The sequence below is a fragment of the Ornithodoros turicata genome, chromosome 4 (genome assembly GCF_037126465.1).
Source record: "Ornithodoros turicata isolate Travis chromosome 4, ASM3712646v1, whole genome shotgun sequence".
Classification (NCBI taxonomy): Eukaryota; Metazoa; Arthropoda; class Arachnida; order Ixodida; family Argasidae; genus Ornithodoros; species Ornithodoros turicata.
The window spans coordinates 16,997,766-17,011,374 of record NC_088204.1 but is presented as its reverse complement, the minus strand read 5'-3'; the positions used below and the strand labels follow the sequence as shown (position 1 = coordinate 17,011,374).

General features: G+C 46.9%; 1 protein-coding gene across 1 annotated transcript in view; it reads left to right on the top strand.

Moving 5' to 3' along the window:
* The first annotated feature begins 5,293 nt into the window (after nucleotides 1-5,293).
* The window catches only part of LOC135391203 (uncharacterized), an 81,059-nt gene continuing 72,743 nt past the window's right edge, over nucleotides 5,294-13,609 (top strand). The window contains exon 1 of the mRNA XM_064621357.1: nucleotides 5,294-5,609. Coding sequence (XP_064477427.1) covers nucleotides 5,595-5,609 — 15 coding nt within the window. The 5' untranslated portion in view covers nucleotides 5,294-5,594. The remainder of the gene's footprint in view (nucleotides 5,610-13,609) is intronic.

The window sequence follows — 13,609 nt, the reverse complement described above, 5'->3', positions numbered from 1 at the left end:
GTGAGTACACATGTAAGGCAAGATTGGACCGAAAAATAGGTTATGATTATTTACACTGATTTGATTTGATTTTAAGGAAAAATAAAATGGAGAATTCGGCTTGACTAGTGTGAGGCCAGCAACTCCACATCACTTGCCCCAATTACATAGGTGAAAAACTCTTGGATCGATGTTGATGTTGATTATTATTTACACTGTTTACATAGCCTGCGTTCCTTGTTAGAAAACGACGTTCCTCACAGAGCAACGCGCTCACACTCCACAGCATGACACTGCTTGACAACAAAGAAGGACTACCGAAGGGTACTTATACCATGCTTCATAGTGTTGTATAGAGTTTGGTTAAATACAGTTACATGACCGTAGGAAACACGTCTTATTTAAACCCAATAAAAAAAAAAAGGAAAGAGAATCAAGAGGAGCAAAAGAAGGCAATCTCAGACATGCCTTCACTTTTCCAATTTCTGTAAACGTTTGTTGGCCAGGTTTTAATTTCTCGTTCAGTTACATTCCTTTGTTGCTTCCTTGAAAGAAAACACTCATCCCGCATTATATGGGCACCTCACCATTTGCGGAGAACTCGGTGAGTCTTTTGTTGTCCCGCGGGTGGCAACGTATAATTCGGGAAATTCTGCAGGTACCTCTTCGAGCGTGCGATATTCCGCCAATGCCGAGGGGAGATACGGCGATCGCAAAATGTGTGGGCTCGATGGGAAGACAATGGAAGGGCAACCCGGCTATATCGTCGAAGAGAGGGCTTTTGTGGGAGGAAGTTGGGGGTGCACATTATTTCGCGGTTAAACTCGATTACGTGCCACGCAGCGTCTCGCGTATACATAGAGGTGTCAACCACGCTCTATTTGCGAACACGCATTGAGTTTAGGATTTTTCTTCTCGAAAGGGTTTAACGATTTTTGTGTCGGGAGGGAGAAAGGAGTTAGTTTGAAGAGTTTTTGACACTTTCCTTTGTGTGCACTCTTAAAACAGAACTTCACTGCATATAGCACAACCCTAGCCAACCGCAATCCCGAACGGCATCGTTCTGCGCCCTGATTGGTTAAAAACTGGAGGCGTACGCCCCTTTGCGACACTTATTCAGTAGTTATGTTAATGGCCACAAGGTGCACTCTAAAAACAGAGCTTCACCGCATAGCACGCTGTGCGCCAACCATTGCCACGAATGATAGGGTTATCGCTTCTGATTCGACGAGAGCAGGGGGCGTACGCCTTTTTGTGGCAATTTGGGTATATGGCAATTGCCACAAAAAGGCGTACGCCTCCCCATCTCCTCGAATCAAAAGCGATAACTCTATCGTTCGCGACAATGATTGGCGCACTATGTGCTATGGGGTGAAGTTCTGTTTTTAGAGTGTGGTGGTGGTGGTGGTGGCGGTGGCAAAGGAACTGCTTGCCGTATACGTACTCTCTAAACGTGCCGAGTGTACGTGCCGCGTGTAGAGTGTACGTGCCGTACACTCTAAAAAATGAACTTCACCGCACAGCACCCTCCTAGCCAACCATCATCTCGAATGATATCGTTATCTGCCTTGATTTGTTGAGAACAGGAGGCGTACGCCTTTTTTGTGACACTTATGCTATTCATAATTGTCACAGAAAAGGCGTACGCCTCCCGTTTTCAACAAATCAGGGCATATAACGATATCATTCGAGATTATGGTTGGCTAGGAGCGTGCTATGCGGTGAAGTTCATTTCTAAGAGTGTAGTCGGCCACACTCAGGCGAGCAACGCCACGACTATAGCAGGGGGGACCGTGCGTCCTGGGCCGACTTCACAGGGGCCTGTGCCGACATTTGCCGACACGCTATGTGGTGAAGTTCTGTTTTAAGAGTGTGGTTCATGCACGAAATGTATGCAGTGTATATACACACAGTGTAATGCCCGCAAAAAAAACAAAAAAAAAAATTGACCACACGGAAAATGTACTGAACGAAAACGAAAGAAAAAAAAGCCCTCGCGGTCACCGGAGGTATCCTAATTAATGAATAAATGGGACTTTTAATAAAGATGCATCCATCGTAAAAGTCTTAAAAATTAGAATTATTTATTTATAAATCAATAAACATATATAATAATTATTTTTCTACGTGTCGTAGTTGGAGAGACAGAAACCCTGGAACGCACCTCCGCGTCGAACTTTGTCGTCACAGTGACTAAGGGCCTCCACCATTCCTAGTGGTTCCGGTAAGCACGTGACTCCTCCCGCGGCCCCTCGGAGCGGAACCGCTAGCCGTGAGGCCGATTTTCTGCGCGTCTGTCGCGCTCTTCGCTGTGATTCCTGGAATTCAGCTTCACACACACGCAAATAACAGTCTTTTACATTTATTACCTACCTACAGTCTTAGCGCCGCGAAGCAATTTTTGGCTATGTGCGGCGTACAGATGTGGACAGATGGAGAGAGGACAGCATGAGGAACGAGCGGGGGACAGGTGGGTTAGTATGCGTCCTGGGCCGACTTCAGGGGGAACTGTGCAAACATTCGTCCGGAAAGTTTTTGGAAAATCCAGGGAAAACCTCAGATAGCACAGCCGACGGTAGGATTCGAACCCACCACCTCCCACTCTTCAGCACGACCTTGGCTACCACCAAGGAGCAGGACTCCTTAACCCGCTGGGCCATATGCCGCTGGTCCAAAATGTAATTTAGAACTGCAAAATCAACATATCCATCCTACCTATCTACCTAACTCCATAGTCGATATGCAGGATGTTTATTTTTATTCGTTACAGAATTTTTATTTTAAAAAACAAGCAGAGCAAAATTGATGCCGTTTTTGCAGTTGAGTTCCACGGCAGGGCTGACACCCTCTCGAAGACATTATGCAACTACAAGATGACTAATTACATAAAATTCATCAATGAACTATTTAATTAGGGGATTTCGGGCAAAAGCGGGAGATCAGAATGAGAGACCATCCTAGTTGAAAGCCATTCCACGTTTAAAAAATCCTGAGACACGCACGTGCGTGAAGATATCCACCGCCGGATTTTGATATGCAAATGAGCCGAAACCGAAACCGCGGTGACCTGGAACGCGGGGTACAGCCCTCATTTCACGTCAGAGGGTCACGTGATTTGGAGCGATGGAGATGATTGGAGTAGGTGCCGACCTGCGGGACAGATAAACCGCTTTCCCGCCCAGATAAGCCTGCGTTGGCGAAAGTGACGCGCTTCTCAGGCACGCTTTTTCAGTTTCGGTCCATTGGCATATCAAAATTCGGGGGTGGATATCTTCACGCACGTGCCTGTTTCAGGATATTTTAAACGTTGAATGGCTTTCAACTAGGATGGTCTCTCATTCTGATCTCCCGCTTTTGCCCGAACTCCCCTAATTAAAGAGTTAATCAATGGATTTTAGGTAATTAGTCATGTTGTAGTTGCATACTTTCTTCGAGGGGATGTCAGCCTGGCCGTACAACTTAACTGCAAAAACGGCATCTATTTTGCTCTGCTAGTTTTTTAATAAAAAGATCTGTAACGATTAAAAATATGTGTGTGTGTGTGTTTTTTTGTGTGTGTTTCTTTTCTCTTTTTTCTTTTTGTCGCACCAGAGCTTTTTATAAGAAAGCCATGAGAGGATCATAGGTGCCGTTTGTGCAGCTGAGGCCAGGGGAGCATCCTCTCGCAAAAAGTATGTAACTAGTAGACGACTAATTACCTAAAATTCATAATTAACTCCTTAATTAGGGGCTTTCGGGCAGATGTAGCATCGTTGAAAGCATTTCTATTTCCTTTTCAATCCTGTAAACGAGCACGTACCTCGAAATATGAACCGACGAATTTTATGCAAATGAGCTGAAACCAAAATCACGCGCCTCAGGAGCGCATGACCTTCACCGTCGGGGGCTTATCGGGAACGCAAATCGGTTGATCTGGCCAGAGCTGATCAGCACCTACTCCAATCATCACCATCGCTCCGAAGCACGTGGCCTCTTCTGAAGTGGATCACGCGCCGTCCTCTCTACGCTCCTGCTCCGACTCCACGGCTGTTGCTTGACGCCATGTGTTGAGGAGCTACAATGCAACTCTCATTAGTGGACGATTTTGATTTTTCTTTTGCCTTCTTTGGATCAGTATTCGTACTTTAGCTTTGCATCCATGTAGAAAGCGCAACACGCACTGGGCCCTGGGACGTTTTTTTTTTTTTTTTTTTTTTTGCATTCATTATTCAATAACTGCAGTGCGATACACATTTAGCATTTAGATGCCCACAGCATTGCAAAAAATTCATCTTCTTAAGTCATAGCTTGTCACAGATCCCCCCCCCCACACACACACGCACACAACCATCCCGAATGACGACGTTCTCGCCCCTGATTTGTTAAAAATGGGAGGCGGAGCCTATTTTGTACCATTATGCACGTGCCTAATGGTACAAAATAGGCTCCGCCTTCCGTCTTCAACGAATCAGGGACGAGAACGTTGTCATTCGGGATGATGGTTGGCTATAGGAGTGTGCTATGTGGAGCAACTCGTTTTTATTATCATTTTTAAGAGTGTGGGGAAAAACTTGGTGAAAGCCTCGACCCCGTGTATTCAAACCGTTACAACGCCTAAAAAAGACAGGAGCAGTGATTTATCCAGGCCCCTCCCCCTTACAACCCCCAAATGTTCAGTGACACTCCCCTAACTTTTTCCCCAGTGTACCCCCCTTCAGGAGGTGCCCTTGCGATTTCAGCTTTAGACACATGTCAATAATGATATTTTAAGCTGTAATGGCGTAACTATAATAATGACTCCCCCCCCCCAATTTTTTGCAACACCCCTCCGTGCATGGGATTCTGGATAAACCGCTGGGAAGAAGCGACAAATCTATGCTTGCCCTACGATGACTGCGTTTTCATTTCATTTTCATTTCGATTTAAATTAATATTTCCCTTCAGCAAATCACGTGCACTCTTGAAACAGAACTTGACCACATAACACGCTCAAAATCATCCATTCGGACATTTAACGTAAGTGCGTTAGTGTCACAAAAAAGCGTACGCCTCCCATTTTCAACAAATCAGAGGACAGAACAATATCGCCCAGAATGGTGCTTGGCAGGGAGTGTTTTGTGCGGTGAACTTCTGTTTCTCAGAGTGAAGAGCGCACTTCACAGCTTTCGCCATCGTCATCCCTCTCCGCGCCCTCGTCGAAAACTACCGCACTTTCTCGTCGCGAGATGGCGCCACGTACCGACTCCTTCACCTCGACCGGCGCCGCCGGTTCGCGGAACCCGTGTCTCCATCCGAAATATTTGGCCGAAAGGTCTCAGAAGAGGCATCGGCCGGACCGCTTCCGCTCCTTTACGTTGTTGCTCCCGCAGACCTTTACTCCATGCGTCGTCAAGCAACTGCCCTACAGTGACGCGCAACAGTGCGAAGAGCGAGCGACGGTCGTGACAGGAAGGGTGCTGGTGGTGAAGACTTTGACGGTGGCATTTTCGTGGAGAGGTGGAGTCTCCCCTCGTGATAGTGGTCGCTGTGGTGTGGTTGTGCCGCGTGTATACATGCGGTCCGATGCCTGTACGTGTATCTAGCTGATATTTGGCTGGGGTTGGTGAACTGGATCGTTCCATTGACGTACGTCCGGGATGCGCTTGTTCAAGGTGAGTTGAGGACTGAGAGACATCTGGTGGTTTAAGGCAGGATAGGGGGCAGTCACGGTTTTTGTTCAAGTAACAGTGTGTGGAGATGTCACTGTCAGTGTCATAATCAGTATTTCAAGCGCAATGCCGGAAATGCGGTACGTATTGTCTGAGTGATTAGGGTAACTGTCTTCCGCGTCAAGACTAAGGAGTAAGCGAGGTTCGGACCCTTGCACAGCATGCGCCGTCCAGGCTTTTTTTCCCTGGGGTTTCCTCTGAAGCCGAATGTATTTGCACTTTTCTATGAAGTCAGCCCAGATCGCACGGTCCTCCCCACCCCCGAGCAGCATGCCGCCGCGTGGCATCTGGAGCGCATAGTAAAAGACATGATGACTGATGTCTGAGAATGTATGCTTGTGTCTGTCATTCGGGTTCTACCCTGTATTCTCTGTTTCTCTTAACAATGTCGATAAAATGACAGTCGCGCCAGGGCTTTGCTGGTCTCTGTCAGTTTTTACACGAATACTCGAGCGTTCCTCACTTATCATGTGGAACATAGGGATACCTTCAAATGATGCTCCTCACCTGGTTTCACAACCAGGTGAGAAGCCAACCCAGAGTGGTTTGGGACTAACATCTCCATTTTTTTTTCTTTTACCAATCAATCAGTCACGCTTCTCACCTTACGTGTAAGTTCTGCTCCCAATTAATATTATTAGGAATTCTGAGGAACGATCCAGACGGGATCATTCTCCAGATCTAATTCAAGATTATCACTCGGAAATAGCTCACATGTCGGACTGATTCCCATTTTTTCAGTTACAAGGTGCCCCTCACAACACGGACGGAGATGCTCCGACGCAGATCCAATATAGGAAATCAATCGGCCGCAGGCTTTACACATTATCAATCAACCACGTGGCACAGACTCCGCGGGGAACATGGTCTGCTCGTGCCTGGCTGGTACTGGAGCAAGTTAATCAACGTATCAATTCTCAGCGTATTGATCGAACGTTGTATTACCCGCAGTCAAACAACAACAACAAATATATTCTGACGATGAAGTGGGGATGACTTCCGCTCACCGCAGTCAAAACCATACACTGTAACCACCTAAAACCCGTCAAGCATAACTCCGCCAAATTTTCGGTAAAGGTATGTAGTCACGTCAGATCCAGCCCATACTTTCAGCTGTATAGTTGGCGCTTAGAAACGTCGGCTGGTGGGTGGTAGCCCGATTGTCATACTATAAGGACTGCGAAGTGCAAAAGTCAGTACAACAAGAGGCTGAGCTGAGTTTCCCTCTGAAGTCGGCACAAGACGTGTGCTAACATCCTTGCCCCCCCCCCCCCCCCGCTCTCTTCCTGATATCCTCTCCCTATCTCTCGAAGTCTACCCCGGTCAGAGCCACAGTAGATTTGCAGGGCTGAACAAAAAAAAAAAGACAAAGAGGCAACAATATCTGTCTCCTTCGCCTTTCACGTAATTAACTCACGCGTTTTCCATTTTCTATTCCCGACCTACAATCTTAATGAACGTACATTATCCCTGACCCATCACCATGCAGTCCATTCACGATCCTCAAATCCTGTCGCCTCTGTTTTAAACCCCTGCTACGCTTCAGCACCTGAAGGAAACTTGCACAACCATTCCGTTCGTAATGATGCATTGAACTTGACCTTGCCGGCACGCAACCTGGCTGGGGAGAAGCCGCTTCCTCGACTTTCTCCCTCTCTCGAAGTTGGACTTTCCTGCCGTCTAGTGGCGGAATAATTGCCAGGTGGAACGTCCGCCTCGTCGCTTCACCTGTGTTCTTTGTTGTTCGCTGGTCAGTTGTTTCCAGTTGAGAAAGGGTATTCGTTGTTCCTTTCGGAAAGGGAAACACTGGTCGTGAGCAGTTGCCGAAGTTTTCGAAGACGGATGAGGAGACAAAGTCAACGATCGTCGGGGATGACTGCAGACGGATGCGATGTCGCAGCGTCCATGTCCGTCCACGTGCGCCACGATTGTTTTAAATCACAATCTCTCTCTCTCTCTCTCTCTCTCTTTTTTTTTTTGTAGTCATGCAACGTAAAAAAAGGTGTGTTGTGTTCTGCGTAATAAACAACAAACACAACGTGGGAGGCTAGACTGCGCGGTGGAGGGCTAGAATCCTACACTCTGAAAAATGGACTTCACCGCATAGCACGCTCCTAGCCTACCATAATCTCGAATGATATCGTTATCTGCCCTGATTTGTTGAAAACGCCTGTTTTTGTGACACCTATGCTGTTCAGAATTGCCACAAAAAAGGCGTACGTCTCTCGTTTTCAACAAATCAGGGCAGATAACCATATCTTTCGAGATGATAGTTGGCTAGGAGCGTGCTATACGGTGAAGCTCATTTCTAAGAGTGTACCACCGGGTATGCTATCTGAGGTTTTCCGTGGCCATTCCGACAGACTTTTCAGACGGGTATATAGGCACAGTTCCCCCTGAAGTCGGCCCAGGATGCATACTGACCCCCCCCCCCCCGCTGTCTCCCACTCCTTCCTGCTGTCCTCTCTCCGACCGCCCGCGTCTGAATGTCGCTCAAAGCCACAGTTGCTTCGCGGCGCTAACACGGAATAAAGAAAAGAACATGTGGGCGAAGGCTACACCCTCTCAAAACGCAACTTCACCATATAACACGATCAGGGTCAACCACTGCACACGATGATGCCGTTATCATCCCTGGTTGGTCGAAAGCGCCGGGTATATATGCCTTTTTGTGACAATTAACAGCACTGTATAAATGTCGCAAAAAAGCATACGCCTCCCGTTTCCAACAGATCAAGGGGGAGAATGACGTCATTCAGGATGGTGGTTCGCTAGGAGCGTGTTATGCAGTAAAGAGAGTTCGTTATAGAGGTTGTTTCGTTGTAATGTTAGCGCTGTACACGAGCTGTGCACTGCGGTGTAGAGACATTTGCGCTTTGGTTTATTTCAGTTTTATGTTTATTTCCCAAGCAGCACAACACGTTGGCCTAATGTTGGACCAATATTGGCAATAATGGCCCAATATTGGCCCAATGTTGGACCAATATCGGGCTGACATTGCCAATATTGGGCCAACATGTTGTGCTGCTTGGGTTCTTTGCTTTATTTGTCGCTACCAAACGGTCTGAATATTTACAAAGACTTCACTGATAAGCATGCGGTACGAAAAGTCTCTTCGCCAACACGAATGTCAACGATCAGACCAGAAGGCTTCCATACACGCGGGCCATACATCAGTGGGCCCGTTCCAGATATCAGTTGAGACCGCTGCACCCAGAGCGTTACATCGTGATTCATTTCCCTACACGAACAGGAAAAGTAGTGGCGCTGTGGTGATCACCGGCACCGCTACAACATCACCTGTCGTGCGCAGCGGATGCCACCATCGATCATCGTTTCGTACCGAAAGCGTTTCCTAGGACGATATAAGAATATATTGACGACGCCCGTGCATACCTATATTCTCTTCCACTTTCCACGTTTCGGCTTCTACGTTGGTGGTGCCAATGTCTCCATGTTTTTCGTTTTCACTCACTCACTCACTCTGTTCTGCTGCTTTTGGACAGCGAAACACCGTCACAGTACGTCGTGCTACTTTCATTCCTTTTCTGTCTTCGCTCAGATGACCGTCAGGAAAAACGGGACATTTATCCTTTCTATATTAGCATACGTATTTCCCTTTCGTGTCTACGACCCAAGATAGGAATACACAGCCGGTACGATGATGACGCTGCAAAATTGCTCGCGGGCGCAATGTGTTACCTGTCCTTCCCCGTAAGATATGTAGTTCGCTTCCTGCTGTTTCGACGCGCCAGGTGTGAATTATTGCGCCACGCTTCCTACATGGCGTTCTCTCTCCTCCCTGTTTTGCATCGGCAGATATGTATTTTTTCTTTTCTTTTTTTTTTTTTTTTTACTTCTTAAACGATAGGAGAAGCAGTAAGGTCGAAATAAACTCGGCAGACACGGCGAAGAGGTAAACTCTACACTCTTAAAAATGATGGTGCTGGTGGTGGTGATGGTGAAAGGTCTCGCCGTTGCTGGCCTCACAGATGTGGGCAACGTCACGACTAACGCCCTGGGGAATGTGCGTCCTGGGCCGACTTCTAAGGAACTCTTAAAAATGGTGGCGGTGGTAGTGAAAGGGTTCCTAGTTAAGATGGTGGGGTGGGTGGTGGTGATGTTGAAAGGGCTTGCTAGTTAAGAGTTTCACTACATGGCACGCTCCTAGCCAATCATCATCACGAATGATAACGTCCTCGCCCCTGATTTGTTGAAAACGGTAGGCGGACTCTATTTTGTACCATTATGCACGTGCATAATGGTACAAAATAGAACTTATGCTTATGCAAATAGAACTGATGCTATTATGAACGGCATAAGTGTCGCAAAAAAAGGCGTACGCCTCCCATTCTCAACAAATCAGAGCAGTAAAGAAAGAAGGGAGAGCGTGCAGGCAAGCTGGTATATAGACAATCTGCCGAGTCTGAGAATTTGTCCTCCGTCCTTCTTGTTCCGTGTCTCTCGCTCCCCTACACTGTTAAAAGAGAACTTCACCACATAGCACGCTCCTAACCAACCATCATACCAAATGATATCATTCTGTGTCATGATTTGTTTGTGCAGGGGGGAGGCGCCTATCTGGGACAAGATAATCTGTCCCAGATAGGCGCCTCCTCTCATTTTCAACAAATCAATACACAGAATGATATCATTCGCAATGATGGTTGGCTAGGAGCGTGCTATGTGGTGAAGTTCTGTTTTAACAGTGTACCATGAAATCAGGGCAGATAACGATATCATTCGAGATTATGGTTGGCTATAGGAGCGTGCTACGCGGTGAAGTTCATTTTTAAGAGTGCAGGCGGCAAGCGTAGCATGTAGCCACACAAATAGGCTGCCACACCTTACGTGTAAATGTACTCCAATTACATTTTTAACTAATTAATAATAATAAATTAAAAAACACGTACGGAGCAGAATATGAAACCGCTCACTTTGTTTTGTGCCCGCTCTTGTGCCGTTTTCTGCACTACGTGCGCGCCATCGGAACTAATCGAATATGTTCGGCTTGGAAGGGCCATCGATTCGGTTCGCAGTTCGAACGTAGAACTCCATATTTGAATCAGGATTCGAATTGTCTCTGGTTTGCCGATGTTAGTGTCACTCATGTGGAGAGCGCCACGTAGTCAGGATGAGATGAGATGATCTGACAAAGTCATGGTGGTGGTAATTTTGTTACGAAACAATAAATAATAACATGTTATGAACTGCACAAGAACAATCCGGGACAAAACTACGTACGCATCTACATTATCATGTTTACATATTACATTTACGTCATGTTGTAGTCAGCTTGCATCGTTGACCTCACAGCTATAGGGCAGCCACCTTTGACCATGAAAAATACCGGCCTGGTGTGTGAGACAAAGAGGGAGAGGGTGAAGGGTAGGTGCATGCGTCTGGAGAAGAAAGCATTCATTCAACAGCGTGAACAAAAAAAAAATCGGATTGTTTGTTCCGCTTGTGTGTTTTAACACAGATGGAAAACAAGGCTTGGAAACAAGAGAAAATACTACCACTACCACAGCAGAATTGGGCCCGTTCCAGATTCTTTAGATGGGCTCGAGGGATTTGCCGAAAGTTCTCAGTGAAATGCCTTCTGTGATAAAATACCGGCAAAAGACAGCCGGTATTGCCTTTGACCCGGCACGAGCAGCAAGTAACCGCCCGTGCCGGTTGCCAACTCGCAGCTGTGGGCATCGTTACGGCTGTAGCTGATATATGACAGGCGTGATGATTGATAAAAGAAGATGGCGGCATGTGGTAAGCAGGATCTGTGATTGTCTTGCCGCCTTGGCTGAGCATGCAGACCTCACTTCTATTTTTCTGGGTTTTCCTCGGACGCTGTCAGACATATGTCGGCACAGTTCCCTTAGAAGTCGGCCCAGGACGCACATTTCCCCAGGGCGTCAGTTGTGACGTTGCCCACATCTGTGAGGCCGACAACGGCGATCCCTTCACCATCACCACCACCACCACCACCACCCATTTTTAGAGTGCATCTGAGAGAAAGATACCGATATTTGATCGCGTTGGTTGGTTGGCTGAAAAAGAAAAAGATGGTGGAATTTGGCGTTAGTCGAGACGTTGCCTAGGCAATGGTAACGGTGATGGTAACGTAAACAGAAACGGTATATTACCGAAATTGGAGATGGTAACGATAACGGCAACGGAAATGCATACCGCGGTCCTCCATTACCGGAAACAGAAACGGAAACGAAAATTATCGTCCGGTTATTCCTGTTGTGCGATGACATTTGAGTGACTTTTCATTCTATTTTTGTATTTTGATGACTCCATTCCCTGTAATTAATGTAACTACACGAGAGCATGGAAACAAAGCGCAATATTGGATCTCGAGGGTGCATCCCTCGCTTACCTACTCGTCCCAGTCATCATAACTCCATGAGACCGGCCTCGGTGGCTCAGTCGGTAGCGTGTTCGCCTTCTGATCCCGAGATCGCGGGTTCGAACCCGGCCGAGGACGCCAGCAACTTGGTGGCAGGGTACAAGTTGCTTAGACAAGCCGTCTTCCGCGAGGGACGTTAAATACGGGGTGCAGTGCGATGAGCTTTCATCGCACGTTAAAGAACCCTCAGGTGGGCAAAAGCAATCCACAGACCGACCGCTGTGGCGTCGCTCATGATCTCAGTTGTCTCGCGACGTAAACACCCAATTATTAATTATTATTAATAACTCCATGACATCAACACATGAGACTTGCACAATATAGACTCCATGCGCCCCTACTCCCACCATAGCATGAGGATGAAAGCCTGCGATTTTCATTTATTTTTTATTTATTTATTTTTACTTTTTTCATTTCACCGTGGCTATGGCAGTATTGTTTACTACTGAGAGCGTCCGCCTATGAATGCGACATTCGATGAAGGTCACGCCTACCTTGAGCTGCTGTACTCAGAGTGACTGAAGACAGAAGACCGACTGAAAACTGAAGACATGTTCCTATATTTAAAAAAAAAAATCTTTCAAGATGTGCGCATTCCAACGACGTAAAATTACTCGTGTAGTGTGTGCACGTGACACCGAAGAATCACTTGTGCAACACAGGGTGCTGACAGAGCCGGACGGGCTGTCCTCCCACAGCTCTCTAACAGCCGCTCCATTACCGGAAACAGTAACGGAAACGTAACGGAAAACGCAATTGAAAGAAAGGCTGGTATCAGAAACGGATAACGGAAACGGAAATGGAAACGGTAACGAAAATACGTCCGTTACCCACCTCTGTGAGGCCGGCAACGGTGAGCCCTTTCAGCACCACCACCATCCCCACCATCACCTTCTTCTATGCGTGCAGGCATGCACTTTACACACAGTGAAAGACACATCGCGCAGAAAGCAGCGAAAATATGCGCGAAAATTTTCTGCTGGTGAAGCATCTGAGCAATATTCGGTCACGAAACGAATCCCGGCTGCTCGTATGATACTAAGTGAACACTCGTGTAATGATATTCTGCATTTCTCATCCTGTATTCAGCAACAACCGATTATATACGCTCGATAACATTAAGTGCTGGGAGAGAAAGAGAGCAACCCAGGAAAGTAACAAAAGGTGTCTTACGCATACGAAAGGGCTTACGATAGTCCTCCTGGGAGGAATCATTCAAGCGACTTGCATCTGGGAAGAAGGGTATACTAAAGCGGAATAGAATAAGAATACTGAAGAGGGCTGTTATACGGAATTGATCCATCGCCTGAATGGCTCTAAGGAAGTGGAATGAAAATGTGAAAGGAACATGCGTGGGCACTTTGCTGTGATTGATTAATTGATTTAAAGAGTGGCCACGGAGGACACTGAAGGAGGACTCTATAGAGGTATTTCTTCGTGTACCCACATTTAAATTTTTGCGACTAAAGTGGCAGAGCAGGTGGTGATCAGGCAACCGTGAAATGTATACATGGGCCCAGGGACAGGGGCT